This window comes from Nematolebias whitei, chromosome 2, assembly GCF_014905685.2.
Source record: "Nematolebias whitei isolate Nwh7 chromosome 2, NemWhi1, whole genome shotgun sequence".
NCBI lineage: Eukaryota > Metazoa > Chordata > Actinopteri > Cyprinodontiformes > Rivulidae > Nematolebias > Nematolebias whitei.
The window spans coordinates 1,441,764-1,460,037 of NC_056499.1; the positions used below are offsets into that span (position 1 = coordinate 1,441,764).

The 18,274-nt window shown below is 43.2% G+C and overlaps 1 protein-coding gene across 1 annotated transcript in view; it reads right to left on the bottom strand.

Moving 5' to 3' along the window:
- mybpc3 (myosin binding protein C3) overlaps positions 1–17,117 on the bottom strand; it is a 112,744-nt gene extending 95,627 nt beyond the window's left edge. Inside the window, exons 1-4 of the mRNA XM_037692643.1 lie at positions 16,951–17,117; positions 9,855–9,980; positions 7,279–7,356; positions 259–407 (exon numbers count right to left, since the gene is read on the bottom strand). Of these exons, the coding sequence (XP_037548571.1) occupies positions 259–407; positions 7,279–7,356; positions 9,855–9,980; positions 16,951–16,975 (378 nt within the window). The 5' untranslated portion in view covers positions 16,976–17,117. The remainder of the gene's footprint in view (positions 1–258; positions 408–7,278; positions 7,357–9,854; positions 9,981–16,950) is intronic.
- Positions 17,118–18,274: the final 1,157 nt, after the last annotated feature.

An 18,274-nucleotide genomic window follows, 5' to 3' on the forward strand; every position in this document is an offset into this window, starting at 1 on the left:
CCCCCCCCCCCCCCACACACACACATTACAAATGATTCTGACGCCAATGGCCACCGCATTGTTCAAGCCAAGAGCCATTGTCAACGCTGGGGATTAAGCACCCCTAAAGGGCAGATTTTGGATTGCCATTGATGTAAGGTTATAAATACATGATTTTAATAATATTAGGTTGTGATCTGAAGCGGGCCACTCTGAGGCGTGAAACTTGCGGGCTGAAAATGAGTCCCACTCCAGCCCTGCTGTTTACCATCAGCTTACCTTGGTGTTGCGGTCGAACGTCTCTTTTAGCTGCAGGTGTTTTCCACTCTTGCTGGCGAGGTCCATCCACTTCCCTTTGAACCATTTAATGCTGGGTTTCTTCAGCAGAGATTCAGCATTTACTTTAGCAACAAAGGTGATGTTTTCACCTGCAACAAATAAATACATTTTTTCTTCCGTATTTTAAGAAAATGCTGCAGTATAACAATAATATGCAACAGCATTACAATATTTTATCAATTCAGTTTCATGCTTTTGTGTGATTGAAATTAAAGCTTTGAGGTCTTTATTACTTACTGCTAAGAGATTACAGGGTAAATTTTGTGTACATAGATTTGTTAAAGATTTTACCAGCAATTATTACCCATTATATTGGCTATTCCATTTCACGTTCTCTTTAATATGTATATATATATATATATATATATATATATATATATATATATATATATATGTGTGTGTGTGTTTATATATATATATATTTATATTTTGGAGTTTCCTTGATCCTGTTTTTTTTTTTTTAGCTCAGTTTAAGTGTAGAAACATTGTGAAGTGTTTCAATGAACTTATCATCATCGCTCAATTTTTTTTTCTTTTAAAGAAAGAGAAGAAAGAAGAATAAATAAATAAATAAATAAATAAAACAGAAATAGATAAAACGAGAGACCACCACGACAAAACAACATGCACAGCACAATGCCACCCACAATATCACCATGAAACATTCGACATCGCACAAGGAATCATCTAGCTTCCACCACTACCCAACCCAGCGTGCATCTGTCAAAGCACCTGAATCCAAACACCCACGCAAGCATGCCCGCCACCACCAGATTTCTCCAAAAGAATGCCCAATAGTGCACGCGGGGGCCCACAGACCCGCCCCCCCAGGACACAATGGCAACATAGGGAGGACCGGAGCCACAGACACACAGCGGCCCACAGGCCCGGAGCCCCAGGAGTCTCCCAACAGGGAGAACCACACCCCCCAGAGAGGAGCAGAGGAAAGAAACGGGTGACCCCAGCCACCACAATGCAGAGCCTCCAGGAAGCTGCAGCGACGAGCCCACAGGTCCGGCCGGCAACCCATGCCCCCCCCCCCAAGTAGATCTGGCCATGGACACCGAGCCCAAGCCCCGAGGCCATACCACCCCCCAGCAGAACCCCGACAGAGCCAGGGCACCCAGGCCCCGCCAGGCAGCAACCAGGGCGGACCGACGTACACCCCACCACCCAGCCCAGACGCCGAGAGCCACCAATGCACCGGCGGCAAGGGGGCCCCCCGCCAAAGGGGGGCACGACCGGGGGGAGTGGGCCCCACACCAAACGTGGGGCCCAAATTGATCCAAGAGAGGGGGGACCACCAAAAACCCAACCTGAACAACCAACAGGCACACACAGATAGCCCAACAGAATTTCTGTCGGGCCGACCACATGCACCATCTACCTGACAGCGACCACAGGCCGGCCCCAGCCCAAGGGGCAGAGCAGCAGGGAGCTGCAGCTGAGGAGGGCCGGCTCTCACATCAAGAGCTCCGCACCATAGGCCCGGAGACGCCCCAGCACGCCACCTACGCACCCCCCCCCCCCGCCTACAACACCCCCCCCGCAAATGCCACACAGGAAGACCAGCCAGTGCCCTGATGAGGCGAAGCCACGCCCCCAACCGCCGCCCTACACCACCAATGACCACACGTACACTGCCATAGCCGACCCCCCGCCGAAAGTCGGCAGCCATCCCGGTCAAAGTGCCGGCCATCGCAACCAGGAACCTAGATTAAAAGAATCGGAACAGCCCAGGAGGAACCGAAGCACCGGCCCCATCACTAACCGCCCCCAAGGCCCAAAGCCCACCCACAGCCCAGACCCCAACAATGCGCGCGCTAGTTCGAGCCAAGAGACTCCGCAGTCTCCACAGTCTCTGCAGTCTCTGCAGTCTCCTCTCTGATGGCAGTAGGCTGAAGAAGCTGTGTAGTGGATGTAAAGTATCACCCGCCATGCAAAGGGATTTCCGAGTAAGGCGGGTACTGTGTAAGTCATGTAGAGAGGGGAAGGAGGTGTTGACGATCTTCTCGGATGCTCTCACGATGCGCTGGAGGGTCTTGCAGCAGGATGTAGTACATGCACCGAACGAACCACACTGTGATACACCTGGTCAGGACACCCTTGATGGCACCCCTGTAGAAGGTGCAAATGATGGGGGTTGGAACTCCAACTCTTCTCAGCTTGCGGAGAAAGTAGAGGCACTGGAGAGCCTTCTTGGCCAGTGATGCTGTGTTCCTGCTCTAGGACAGGTCCTCTGAGACGTACACTCCCAGGAACTTGATGCTGCTCACTCTCTCCCAGTAGTACCATTTATGGTCAGAGGAGCATGCTGGGTGTGCATCTTCCTGAAGTCCACAACAATCTACTTTGTCCTATCCACATTCACAGAGAGATTCTTGTGTCCACACCATAAGGCTAGGCGGCTCACCTCGTTCCTATAGTCTGTCTCATCATTATTGCTGATGAAACCCACCACAGTCATATTGTCTGCAAACTTGAAGAAGTAATTGGAGTGGTATGATGGTGTGCTGTCGTGTGTCAGCAGGGTGAATAGAAGGGAGCTCAGCACGCATCCTTGGGGGTCCCCTGTATTCAGCATGATGGTTCGGGATGTGTTAATGCTGATCCGTACTGCCTGTGGTCTCCCAGTCAGGAAGTCTTAACAGCCAGTTACACAATGAGGTGTTCAGCCCATGACTGTCCAGTTTAAGGATGGTTGGGGGATGATGGTGTTGAATGCTGAACTTAAGTCAATGAACAGCATTCTAACATAAGAGTCCTTAGTGTCCAAATGTGTGAGGGCTGTGCGGAGGGCAGAGAAGATGGCATTGTCGGTCGAATGATTGGGCCAATATGCAAACTGGAAAGGATCCAGGGAGGCAGGAAGGATGGATTTGATGTGTTTCATGACTAGCCATTTGAAGCACTTCATCAGAATGTGGGTGAGTGCCACTGAACGGTAGTCATTTAGGCAGGAGGGTGATTCCTTCTTTGGTACTGGGATGATGGTGGTAGCTTTGAAACAGGTGGGGACGATGGTCTGACTCAGTGAGACATTAAAGATATCCGTGAAGACAGCTGCAAGTTCCCCTGCACAGTCCCTCAGCACACGACCAGGTATGTTGTCAGGATCAGAAGCTTTTCAGTCGTTGATCTTAATGAATGATTTCCTTACATTGTCTGGGGACAGCGTCAGCACCTGATCATTGGGAGAGGGGAAGATGTTATGTGCAGGTGTGCTGTTATATGCCTCAAACCGAGCAAAGAAGTAATTCAGCTCATTCAGCATAAAGGTTGTGCTGTCACAGGTCTGTGCATCTGACTTGTAGTCTGTGATGATCTGTATTCCCCGCCACAGACTCTGTGTGTCCTTGCTGTCACTAAAGCAATGAACCATCTTCCTGGAATACTGCTTCTTGACCTTTCTGATACCCCATGACAGGTTGTTTCTGGCTGTCCTCTTGCCCACTTGATCTCCTGTTGTAAAGGCAGAATTCCTGACTCTCAAGAGTTGGTAGAATTCTGCTGTCAGCCATGGCTTCTGATTTGCCTGAACAGTGATGGTCTTGAGGTCAGTTGCATCGTCATTACACTTGGTGATGTATGAAAAGACATTACCTGAGCACTCTTGAAGACCTGTGGTGATGTTTTTGGTAGCAGCTTCTTTGAACATATTCCAATCTGTGGTGTTGAAACAGTCCTGAAGTGCTTCTGAAGATCCCTCCGGCCACACTCGTACCTGCTTCCAGGCTGGTTTGGTAACTTTAACCAGTGGTCTGTATGTTGGCATTAACATAACACTGATGTGATCAGAGGCGTCAATGTGGGAGAGGGGAAGGGCCTTGTAAGCTCCTTTCATGGTGGTGAAAACTTGGTCCAGTGTATAGACGGATTATTAGTCAACGTCACTTCCGGGTCACTTCCTGGTATATTGCGCATGTCTGGTGCAGTAAAAAAACGCGATCATGTCTTGTGCTCTAGGTTGCACCAACCGTTTTGATAAAAACAATAAAACGCGCAAGTTTTACAAAATTCCATCAACTCGCAGCCCTTTCAAGGCTAACAGGGGACATCTTTGGTTGCAAGCTATCGGAAGAAGCGATTGAAACGAGCAGATGATTAAAAATGCAACAATCTGCAGTGAGCACTTCATATCAGGTAAGGGCTGCCTATCTAACAAGCATTGCTGGTTATTGCATCCTATACACAAAAATTTGAACAATTGATCACTCATATACGGGTGTACGTAGCTTAAAAGCTAAGATATCTTAGTTCAGTGATGCTGAGTGGAGTTGCTAATCATTTGTTGTAACTGTTTAAAGTTGTATGCTAACACATGCTATGCCAGTTAGCGCTAGCCAACCGCGTGCGTTTTTCATTAACTTCAGTCACTGGAATACACTTTATGTGTACAGGAGTAGCATTTGAAGACATTGACAGTCCTGACTTTGTCACATCCATATTCTCCTACTCTACAAAGTCTGGCAAAGACAGTAATGGAAAATTGGAGCGGTAAATAGAGGGATTACTGACTTGAATTGAGGCTGTAATAAACCTGTGTTTAACAAAGTAAAGTGATGCTTTCCTGCTGTACCTAATGATTGCTCTCTTCTGTGTGTCTCAGCTACAAGAGAAAAAGACGAAGGGATGAAACCCCCAGCAGATGTCCAAACAATGGACCATATTGGCCATCGTCTTGAAAACTGTGTTTAGGGCTCACCAATCAGGATAATACGTTCAGATTTAATGCTACTGAATGTGACATTTCCAAAATTTTGAGAAGTTGGCTCCCTGTTATGTCTCAGACTTTTAAACCTCTAATCTATCTATTAGATGAAATTGTAATTGTGTGTGCAGCGTTAACAAACATTTGGGACTGTATAGTCCCTAGAAAATAAACTGTAAATATCTTGTTGAACTATTGAAGAGTTAAGGATACATCAACAACTTTTTATTTCTTGTCTGTACATAAGTAATGTCATTAAAAGGTAACAACAAAATAACCATTTATTTTTTAAACATGCACACAATGATTTGAAGGAAAAAGTTAAAACTGAATGTTAACAGGAAAAGTTGCAATAAATGATTTGTGTCAAAGTGGATTGTTTTGACCTTCTTTCTTTTACAATATTACTTTGTATGAATAACTGTTCATCTATGTGGAGGACTGTGTTCATCATTTGATCATCTCTGGCTGCACGAGTAATGGCTTTATCCTGCTGGGTCCAAATCACAAAGTCGCAGGACTGGACGTCACATGCTGTGAAGCTGAACTTGATAATAGTAATCATGGTTCTTCTTGAAATGTAACGAGCTGCACCTATTCATCTTTTCAACATCATGTAAAAAAATGTATAAAATAAAAAAAATAAAAATAACGCGCACAGAGGCGGGTCTGACCGTTTTCAGTGTGCTTCTCATAGATTTCTCGGTAAATCAAGTCCACATAATCTGTCACGGTTGTAACTTGCATTTTAATCAACAGCTCCTGGTAATAAATAAATAAATAAATATAAAACCACAAATAAGCAACAAATAAACCTTTTCTTGTGTGTGGGTTTTCTTACAGTTTCTGGGTTTTTTTGTGATTTTTTTTTTAATTGCCGAGCGAAAAATGTCTTTTTTTTTATATACAACTTGTCATGTTCACTTTAGCCTGGCTAATATCAGTCATCCACCAAGACATCGAGTGTATTTATAGTTTTTAATACCAAGAAATCTATCAGAAGAGCTGTGAAGATGGACGCCTCTGTTCACCATCTCGATACAGGGGAACAGAATTTTGCACAAGTCACCGGCTCTTTCTGCACTTCGGTTGCACACACATCTGCCATGTTCATAAACAAATAATCCGTCTTTGTTTCCTCTTGTTGGAAAGTGTATGTGTTTGTATGTCTTTGGAAACACGCTCCTTGGATCCGCATGGTTAAAATTGCAAGCCAAGATGAGAACAGCATCAGGGTGGACTATCTGCTGCTCAGTGATGTGCAGATACAGTTCATTTAGTGCCTCACTTCTATTTTTATTGTTGGTGCTTGGAGGTATATAAATAGCAACAATTATAACAGCTGTAATTTCCCTCGGTAAATAGAATGGTGGGCCTTTAATAACCATAAACTCCACTAAAAGTGAGCAGTGTTTGTAGACCACAGCAGCATCACGACACTGGGCATTATTGCTATAAACACAGAGCCCTCCGCTGCAGGTCTTACCGCCCTCAATAAGAGCTCTGTCCACTCGATAGCATGTTAGCCACTCGAGCTGAATAGCACGGTCCAGAACGTTGTTATTAAGCCATGTTTCTGTAAACACAAAAACACAACAGTCTCTCACAGTCTTCTGTGTTGCTCGTAGTAGGCGTATATAATCCAGTTTATTGTCCAAAGAACATACGTTAGCCAAAACCATGAATGAGATGGCTGGCTTGTGTGGGCTAGCCGCTAGCCTAGCTCGGATACCTCCGTGCTTACCCCGCTTCTGCTTCCACTGTGGGTGTGACGAAGGAGTGGGGGCCAGTGATGATACCGGCTTCCTGAGCAGGCCGCAGACACGTAGCTCTTCTTTGAGTTCACTACTTATTCCTAAAAGCGTGTTTTTTCTGACATCAAGCAGGAACTCACAGCTATAATTGTGTTTTAAAACATGTAGACATGACAAAGACATACAAGAACACTGCGACTCGCAGGACAACCCCCCCCCCCCCCCCGAAAACACTGTTTGTTAGGGAGAGAGAGAAGCCGCAGTGTGTGCACGTGCCGCCAGTCACTAATAATCATAATCATTAACATTAAAAGAAATAAACATTTGAATATATCAGTCTGTGTGTAATGAATGAATATAATATACAAGTTTTACTTTTTAAATGGAATTACTGAAATAAATCAACTTTTTCATGATATTCTATTTTTATGACCAGCACCTGTAGAATTGGCTCCAGTGGATACATTTCAAGAATTTTATTGTGAAGTCACTCACCTACAGTGACTTCTCCACTTTGAGGTTTCTCTGTGAAGAGTCCAGTCAGGTCCTGTCTGGTGTCTGGAGAGTGTTTGTCTAAAAATACAGCAGATTATGTGATGTCAACAACAATAAAATAGAGCACATTTAACCCAACACTCATGGCCTTAGAGCTGAGGAGAAAATTTCAAGATTACCAAGTTTAAACAAATATCTTGCATTCCTTCCTTCCCCACCAGAGAGGTTATGTTCCATGTCCCAAGAGCCAGCTTTGGTAAGTCAGGGTCAGAGCACCAAGGCTCCCTCCTTCGGTTACTCCCCAAGGAGTCATGCACCCGACTTGTATGGGCCCTCCTGCAGGTGGTATGCCCACAGAAAGGCAAAAACATGTTATTCCTTTAGGTTGAGCCTGACTGGATCCTATGTGTAGAGACCTGGTCACCAGGCGATCTCTGACGAGCATTCCCTCAGGCCTGGGTCCAGGGTGGGGCCCTGGTATCCCACATCTGTGCAATAACCGAACATATTCTGAAATCCAAGCCCTCTACTTGTTCTCTGGATCCTCTCCCAGCAGTGCTTGTAAAATCTTGCCTTTTTTCACTTCTCCCTATCATTTCTGCCATTATTCATTCTTCTCTTTCTTCAGGAACTGTACCAACTATTTTCAAAACTGCAGTTGTCACTCTGATCCTTAAGAAGCCTGGATTGGTTCCAAATATTTTCAATAATCTTCGCCCTATTTCTAACCTTCCATTCATTTATAAAATTCTTGAAAAAACAGTCGCTTCTCAACTCCACTTCCATTTAACCAAAAATAGTCTATAAGAACAGGATTATTGAGCATGCATCAGGATAGTTCCAGTCTAGTTTCCACCCCGGTCACAGCACAGAATCTGCTCTCCTTAGAATCACTAACACTCTTCCATGGCAGCAGATTCTGGTTTAATTTCTTTTCTCATCCTCCTCGATCGCAGTGTGACATTTGATATCATCTCCTACAACATCCTCCTCCGCAGTCTTTCATCCATTGGCCTCACCCATACACCCCTCGCTCGGTTTCAGTCATCTCTCTCTGGCTGCACTCAGTTCATCCAACTTAAATCATTCAGATCCCACTCCTCCCCCGTGACTTCAGGTGTGCCCCAAGGCTCTGTCCTGGGGCCCCTTCTTTTCATCATCTATACCTTCTCCCCCTTGGCAATATCTTCCGTAAATTTAACATTCACTTCCACTGTTTTGGTGACGACACTCAGCTCTTCTTATCCACTGCACCTAATTCTTCACTTCCTCTTTCCTACCTCACTTCCTGCTTAGCTGAAATTAAAGTTTACATCTAACTTCCTTAAATTAAACAGTGATAAAACAGAGCTTCTACTCATCGGCACTAAATCCACCATATCTAAAGTCGACAGTTTTTCTCTCACCATTGACAGCTCCGTGGTTTCTCCCTCCCCTCACGTTAAGAGTCTGGGTGTCATTCTTGACAGCACTCTCTCTTTTCACTCTCACATCAATAATATCACCCGGTCTGCATACTTCCACCTTCGAAACAACCATCTCAACCATCTCCGTCCATCCCTCTCCCTACACTCTGTTTCCATCTTGGTCCATAGTTTGGTCATTTCTCAAATTGATTACTGTAACTCTCTCCTGTTTGGTCTGCCACAAAAATTACTCCGTAAGCTTCAAATGGTTCAAAAATCAGCTGCCAGCATTGTTACCAAAACCTCCTCATGTCACCACATCACCCCAGTTTTACAGCAACTTCACTGGTTTCCAGTCACTTTCAGAATTCAACTTAAAATCCTGGACACATTCAAGGCCATCCATAACCTCGCCCCTCCCTATCTGTCCCATCTCCTGCACGTTATCACCCATTCACGCTCCCTTCGTTCTTCCTCTTCCATCCACCTCAACGTGCCTCTCGTCCTCCTCAGCACCGTGGGACACAGAGCCTTTTCTCACTCTGCTCCCCAACTCTGGAACACTCTGCCCCCAGACATCTGTAATATCGACTCCTTCAGACCTTCAGACCTTCAAATCACAACTCACAACTCATCGGTTCAAGTTAGCCACTTTAAGGTTTTGTTATTTTCTTCTTGGTTTAGTGTTTTTAGAGTCATTTTATATTGTTTTATTTTGTGTTTTATTTTGTGTTTTTAATGTTGTGAAGTGTCCCTGGATGTCTTGAAAGGTGTTAACAAATAAAATGTATTATTATTATTATTATAAGGGACATTGACTTCTTTGTTTGTTTTTGGTCCATAGCCCTTTTTGTTTTTGCTAAATTTATTTAGCTGTAGTAGCCATCTTAAATCAGGATTACTCGAAAGTTTGGTCAGTTATAGATGTACATTCAATGGAGATTTGCTGAAAATAAAATCTGCTTTGAGGTTCACAAGATTTTTGGCTAACAAATTACGCATATAGGACTTTTTTTTGCCAGGAAGACCAGTAAAGTTAATGTAGGGTCATTGCCTTCCATCCCCATCCCAACCTCAACCTGTCCTATCTGACTTAAACTGACTCCTTGTTGACATTTTTAACGGGACACCACAGATGTTATCCGAGGGAAGTGAAGCACTTAAACTCACCCTCAGCTGGAAGAGCATCCCGTGTTGCAGCAGAGGATTTTCCCTGTGTGGATGCTGCTGCCGGTTCAGGTTCTAGCTTTACACAGGACTCCCCAGGCACATCAGCAGGGGCCTCTGCTGGAGCTTCTGAGATTTTAAGAATATTGAGAATTAAAAAGCAAATGCAAGTAAGTAACAAAGAAAAAAATAACCACAACATTCATATAATGGGAAAATATCCTACTTTTCAAACGTTTTAGTAATTACATTCATTTACAGCATTTTAAAAACTGATAAAAAAAAATCAAAATACACTTGGTGAGCATTTATGTCGGGCAGCACGGTAGTGCAGTAGGTAGAGCTGCTGCCTCTCAACGAGCAGGTCGCCCCGGTTCAAATCCCGGTCTGTGGGCCTTTCTGGGTGGAGTTTGCATGTTTTCTCCATGCGTGGGTTTTCTTTGGGCACTCCGGTTTCCTCCCACAGACCAAAAACATGCATGTTAGGCTGATTGGTAACTCTAATTTGTCCATAGGTGTGAGAGAGAGAGTGAATGGTTGTTTGTCTCGTTTGTCTCTATGTGTCCCTGTGATGGACTGGAGACCTGTCCAGGTGTCCCTGTGATGAACTTGCGATCTGTCCAGGGTGTTCCTTCTCGCACAGTGATTGTTTGACATATGCACCAGCAACCCCCACGACCCAAAAAGGAAGAAGCGGGTTAAGATAATGTATGTATGTATGTATGTATGGATGGATGGATGGATGGATGTATGGATGGACAGATGGATGGACAGATGGATGGAGCATTTATGCCAAAAATATTCCTGTTCTCTTATAACTTCTAAACAACCACATAACTTTCCGTGTGTTATCAGCTGCTCCTTGTGCCTGTCTGCAGTAAGAGTCAAGTGGTTACTCATGAGGAAATAATGCGTTGGTGTGGAGGTCAAGGTCAGCCAACAGAGAGTGAGGCCTCAGGCAGATGCAGCCACGGAGCTTGCTGCACACAACATAATATTCTGCTGTTGATTAAAGTTAACCATCCTCATCAGGACATTCAGCCAAACTGACAAAAACATCCCTCAGAGACACTTAACACAAATCTGTATTTCTGCTTTCAGTGCTCTGCTACTAGACAACATGACTGTGATTACTTGCTGGTGACAACCTTCAAAGAAACATTTGGACTTTTTGTGAGCCTGAAACGTAATGGTCAAATATTTCGCAAGTGAAGGAGCTACAAATTTAAAAAGAAACCAAACCAAAGATGCTGTTGACATTTGATGAGCAAATAACGATCAAGGTAAAGAAACATTAGGAGCATGCAGTGCCTCTGTGGTTTTATCAGTCCGGATCTCTGTTTGGTGCTGGGTAATGAGGTTCTAGGTGAGTTAGCAAAAATCCCAAATGTACAACTGCAACATCAAAGTCTCCCACCTTGCTTTGATACGACCTGCAGCTCAAACTTGACCTTTGAACCACTAGCAATCACCGCATAGATGCTGGCGTCTTCCATGGTGATAGCTTTTATAGTGAGGGAGTGCTTGTTTCCATCAGCTGTAATTACGTATTTGTCACCTCTGGTAATATCCTTTGTGTCGCGCTGCCATTTTACTTTAGCATCAAGCTTTTCAGTTTCTGCTACAAAAACCACGGAGGACCCCTCCTTGGCTTGTTGAGTCTTTGGTTTCTTGGCAAATGCTGAAACTGAAGAGGGTTGGTTCAAAATAAAAGAAAATGGTAAATAGACTGTACTTATACAGCGCCTTTCTATCTTATCAAGATACTCAAAGCTCTTTACAAAAATCTGTGCCCTCAGTCACTCATTCATACAGCATCTACTATTTCTTTACAAACAATAATCAGTGATTTATCACATTCATACACCAATGGGACACACATTAGAGGCAATGAGAGGTTCAGTGTCTTGCCCAGGGACATTTGGGCATGTGACTGCTGGTGGAATCGAACCCCCAGTTCTTGCATTGGAGGACGACTGCTCTAACCACTCAGCCACAGCTGCCCACAACACCCTTTTCTTTTCTTTTTAATACTGATTAAGTAATTATTTTGGAGTAACCAAATATTTTCATAGTCACATTAAAGATAAGAACTAAGAGCAGCAGGATTTAAGAAAAGTGTTTAACAGTTTGCAGCACACTGGGTGGGGCAAAAAACAAACTGGATTATAGGCCTTCTAGTTTCTGTTGGCAAGAGAAAATCTAATATTGAAGTTTGAAATACACAAGAACAACATCACAAAGAATGTAAAAAAAAAAGTAAAAATGAATGTTAAAAAAAAGGAGGCATTACCCACAATCTGTAGAACAGACGTTTAGGAGATTAAACAATTGCGCAGGTTAGTCATCCATCCATCCATTTTCTTCCGCTTATCCAGGGTCGGGTCGTGGGGGTAGCAGCCTAAGTAGGGAGGCCCAGACTTCCCTCTCCCCAGCCACTTGGGCCAGCTCCTCTCAGGGAATCCCAAAGTGTTCCCAGGCCAGCTGAGAAACATAGTCCCTCCAACGTGTCCTGGGTCTTCCTCTGGGTCTCCTCCCAGTGGGACATGTCCGGATCACCTCATCAGGGAGGCATCCAGGAGACATCCTAACCAGATGCCCGAGTGACCTCAACAGGCTCTTTTCGATGTGGAAAAGCAGCGGATCTACTCTTGAGTCCTCCCTGGATGACCGAGCTTCTCACCCTGTCTCTAAGGGAGAGCCCAGACACCCTGCGGAGAAAACACATTTTGGCCGCTTGTATCCACAATCTCGTTTTTTTGGTCACGACCCAAAGCTCATGACCATAGATGAGGGGTGGGCAATATGGCTCAAATATAATATCATGGCATTTCAGAGCATTCTGATAATAACGATAAATTTTGTGATGTAACAAAAAAATAAAAAAAATAAATCAATGTTACAAAATTAATTTAACATGTTGCTTTGTACTTTGTAGTATTATATAAAAACTAGCAACAAGGGTTAATTTGACTGCAATTACTTTATTTAGTGAAGTATTCAGTCTAAAAGTATAAAAATAAAAATGATTCTTCTGTTATTTAGATTGAAAAAGTCTACACAAAATATAAGTCAATAAAATCCACCACAAAACTAAAGAGCAGGTGCAGTCTCCACCCCCCCACCCCCCCACACACACACACACACACACACAAAAGAAAGCTTAAGATCTCTTGAGCATAAAGGCAACATACAACCAAAAATATGTTATGAAAAAGTTATAAAAAGTTATGTTGGTGCCAACATAACTGGTTTTTTCCACTTTGGAGTCAGCTGTTTGGGGGAAGAATCAGTTTCATGTTGTGTTTCCTTGACTGATGAAGCCTTCTGGATGGAAGGAGAAACGTTTCAGCAAAAAAAAAAAAAAAAAGGAACTGTCCAGATGACCTAACTGAAAATTGTTGGATTTTATACCTGGATTATTAAGCATGGACTTTTTTTTGGTAAATAATGAATATTCATCATACACCAAAGTTAGTCATGGAGTTCCTCAGGGTTCAGTGCTTGAGACAATACTCTTTACCTTTTCCTTGCTTCCATTAGGTAAACTTATTAAACAGCATGGGATAAATTTTCATTGTTATGCTGATGACACACAGTTATATTTGTCCATTAAAACCAATGAATCCAATCAGCTACTTAGACTACAAGCATGTCTTAAAGACATAAAAACCTGGATGACCCTTAATTTTCTCCTGTTGAACAGACAAGACTGAGGTTTTAGTTTTTGGACCTGAGCACCTTAGGAATGAATGTTTCAGTCTTTCTCCCTCCTTAGATGCATTAATCTGTCCTCCAGCTCTAATGTTAAAAATCTTGGTGTTATTTTTGATCAGGACATGTCTTTTATCCCCCACATTAAAAACGTTACTAGAACCTCCTTCTTCCACCTGCGTAATATCACTAACATTAGAAACATCTGATCTAAAGATGATGCAGAAAAACTGGTCCATGCATTTGTCACGTCTAGACTGGACTATTGCAATGGTTTATTATCTGGGTGTCCAAATACTTCTTTAAAACGTCTTCAGTTGATCCAAAATGCTGCTGCTAGAGTCTTAACTGGAGTTACTGGGAGAGATCATATCTCTCCAGTTTTAGCTTCTCTCCATTGGCTCCCTGTCAAATCCAGAATATAATTCAAAATCTTACTTCTAACCTACAAAGCTCTCAACAACCTAGCTCCATCTTATATTACAGATCTTATTGTTCCATATTTTCCTAACAGAGCACTTCACTCTCAGACTGCAGGTTTACTTGTGGTTCCTAGAGTTTCCAGCAGCAGAATGGGAGGAAGATCTTCCAGTTCTCAGGCTCCTCTCTTGTGGAACCAACTTCAAATCTCTGTCCATGAGGCTGACACATTGTCCAGTTTGAAGACTTTCCTTTTTGATAAATCCTATAGTTAGGGTCAGCTTGTTATGCTGCTATAGACTTAGACTACTAGAGGACAACCTGACCTCATTTCTTTAAATGAATTGTTAAAATTAAATAGTTTTCATTTGATACTATTTCTATCTTAACATGTGATTCTTGACCTGCCATTGTGTATCTATTCCTACCAAATCCAGCCGGTCGAAGCAGATGGTCCTCTTGTCCTGATCCTGGTTCTGCTAAAGGTTTCTTCCTCACGAGGGAGTTTTTCTTTCCACTGTCGCCTTCATGCTTGTTCAAGATGAGAGTTCAGTGATGGAGTTAAACTCAGAGCTGCTCCTCACATAAATAATGTTCAATTAATATTTTTATATATGAATGTTTCTGTTCAGTGCCCTGAGACGACTTCTGTTGAGACTTGGAGTTTTATAAATTAAATGAATTGAATTGAATTATTTTGAAGACATGTAGCAGAGTATAAGAACAGCATTTCATGTGAAAACATGAATAAATGAAAACCGATGTTAGAATTACAGCAAATTAAAGATTTCTGGACATCCTTTTTGAAAGTTTACAGATTAAATACAGCAACTCTTAATATGAGTTAATCATCTGTAAAATCTCAAACAAAACCAATACCAGACTGAACAAGCCTCATTCTGTGCTGTGTTGGGAGAAGAATTCAGTCTCCCTGTAAACCTCTTATCAACGGCTCATATGAAGCACCACCTGTTAAGTTTCCTGCTTTGTTCCTGTTGGGGGAAAACAAAATCTCAAACGAGCGCAGCGATGTTTCTCTGAACCAGTTGTCATTCTCAAAAAGGGCCCTAAAAATAGTGTAGGTGAAAGTTCTAACAGTGGTCGTGTCCAACACTCCCACCGTGTTCCAGGAACCCTGAAGTGTATGTAGGTGTCACATAGATCCCTGCTATTTCCAGGTTTGATCGTTTCATGCAGCTTTGTAAAGTGGAACAATGAATGAAGCAAATAATGACTGAATGAGCCGCCAGATGACCCATCAAGTGGGACATCTGGTGTTTGTGCTGGACGATGAATCTTCGGCTGCAGCAGGTAGAAGAGCTAAAGGATTAGCTTGACCCTATTTTTATAGATTTTGAGGCAGACAAAGAAGAATGATGTGCCCTTCCTGTTGTGGTGTCAATCATTCCTGCTGCTTAATCCGTCATACATGTAGCACCTCAAAGTTCAAGTAGGGAAAGATTTTTATGTCCCCAAGCCAAACTCCAACGATGACATTATTTTTTCATTCATGATTGGTAAAATATTGATTTCTGAAAGTGATTCAGTCTAAGTGAAAGGCCTCACACTGTCTGCACGGCATTAACAGCTGAAAGCGAAGTTCCAGGCTTGACACAGTCCTGACAGTTATCAGTCTGCTCAAATCCTTCACACAATTTGGCTATTTGGGCACCGCTGTGTCATCTGATATGAGCTGAAAGACTTCTCACACCCCGTTCAACTATTCATTCTCACTCAGCATAAAAGACGACTATGGAAAGTCATTTGCCAGAATAGAATCCCATTGGGAGGATGTTTAAAATCAGGATTGTTACGTGAAAGATGCTAGAAATGTGTCGGTGTCGAGTTCCCATCATGCACAGTTTCCACCTGGACTGTGCTGACCAGAGTTCCTGGCGTGAATGAAGTGCTTCCCACTGAAAACCCTTTGAACGTAGAACAGAGACAGCAGGTGGTGTGTTCTTATTTTTCCTTCCTGTTGCGTTGGTGAATTACCAAACAGCTTGAGTCAGCTTAACAAAAAACAAAATAATATATTTAATGTAGAAGGGCTTAAATTATATAGTAGATTTATTGCACTTAATTTACTGCATAATGAACACTTTGGTTTGGATATTATTGTAATTGTACACTTTATACATCATCCAATTTTGTGTTGGCTAAACATGTTTAAAATATTATTAAGATAAGATAAAACTTTATTGATTCCCCAGGAAATTGTAGCATGCCATGCACAAAAAATAAAATTTTCATATTTAAAATGTTTTTTTTCTCCTGTTGTTCAAATGCTGTACGCCACATTTGATTTAAAACATAATTCAAATTTTTACAAGCACAATATTTGTATTGTATTATTTTAAAGACAAACACAATGATATGCGATAAAATGTGTTTGCAAAGCTGAAGTGTTTTTTTTTTTTTTTCATTTACCCTTTATTTCTACAGGTTAGACTCATTGAGCCACAAGAACTCATTTTCAAGAGAGACCTGTTTAGGGAGCAGATGGGGGGGGGGGGGGGGGGGGTAAAGGGCCTTGTTCAGGGGCCCAGAGTGGGGCGAATGAGGGTGGAGGCAGGTGTGGGTGTTTCACCTTTTCCACCCACATTTTGATGTTGACGGTACCGGGAGGTGAACCTGGGACTTTCCGATCACAGGCCCATCTTCTAACCTCTGCGCCACCACTCCCCCGTTTGGGTGTGGTTTAAAGTTTGAGACTTCTGGCCCAATCCAACAGAAGAACTTTAACATGTATTTCAATAGAAATTTGCATTAATACTGATATTAGTATGCAGTTTAGTATAACATTTGATAATTAATGCTGAAAAACAACCCTAGTGTGACAAAAAGAATACATCTGTGATACAAAATCTATACTTGGGTTGAGATGATCTTGTGAAATGTTATATGCTAGTGAATGTTCTCCTGTGAAGTGTTATGTCTAAAACAGCTGAATAAAGACTCTTACTTGGTTTCTTAACTGGTTCCGGCATCCTGAAGGCTCTCCTCTCTTCAGCAGCGTGAATCACCGTTCCTCAACAGTCTGCTCTTCGTGTCAGGCCTCCGCTCTTTGGATCACCCAGCCCACTACCGTCTACCATTTTATTTCAAACCCAGCTCCCTCCCATCCCAGCAGTGACCTGGCCCCTCAGCTCCCCCTCGCCAAGTTTGACCTTGTGCTATATTTCACCCATCCTATCCTCGCCACCTCTGCTGAATGACAGGCCTTGAGAGCAAGGGAAAGAGATTTAGGGCAGTGGTTAAATTTAGAATGAAGAATTTAAGACATGCTCTTGTTCTCTCCTTCTACTACATCTAAAAATTAATACGTTTTTCCAAAAGAAAGGCTGAGATGTATTTTGTTTTGGCTGCTCCCTTCTTCAGGGGTCGCCACAGCAAGCCAACTCTCACAAAGACTTGGCAATAGTTATTATGCCGGGTGCCCTTCCTAACACAACCACAGACCACTGAGCTACCACAGCCCTCTGTGTGCGGCAGAGAGCTGCCATTTATGCCCCTTTTCCACCGTCACGGCGCGGGTCGGATATTTCCGGCTTGAAGCGCGTTTGAGGTCTTTCCACTGTTCCAGAAACCGGCTAGCCTCGCTAAATTCTGGCCCGGCTTCTCAAGGGTTCCGAGCGAGCCGCGCCGTGACGTCAGAAACACTGTCGGTCACTGATTGGTCGGGGGGAGGAGTCTGTGGAGTCTTTCCAAACAACCCGATCCACCATTTTTTCTCTACCGCTTGCCATTAGCGATAACACGAGGAGCGTATCTTTTGTGTATTTTGAAGCTATACAACAACAATAATATCAAAGCCATGGTCAAATGCAGAAGTGCAGGTGTTGTTGTGCTTGGTGGCCGACGAAACAAGTCAAAGCGAGCTAGATGGAGGATTGGAGGGTGGTTTGGACACAGTTACTGCTCTACTTGAATCATTTATAGAAGATGGTGAGTGTTTTCTAACTTTAAACATATTTTAAATTACTCATCCCATCGGTTCTGAACATATTTTTAACTAACAAAAGAGGCTGACGCCATAATAGTACAACGTCGGTGCTACGATGCTAAGCTAATTTGCATAAATGCTAACTGTCCTCCGGTCCCGTTTCTCACTGTATTTTATCCAGAACGTATTTCAGCGCGTGACGGTTCATCTCTAAACTCCACATTAAACCCTCCAAGCCTCCCGGCTCCTGCTCCATCAGAGGAGTCTACACCTGACAGAGCTCCATCACAGCCCAGCTGCACCTCACAGAGCAGCACAACGCTGCAGCTTCTGTGCTCGGTAA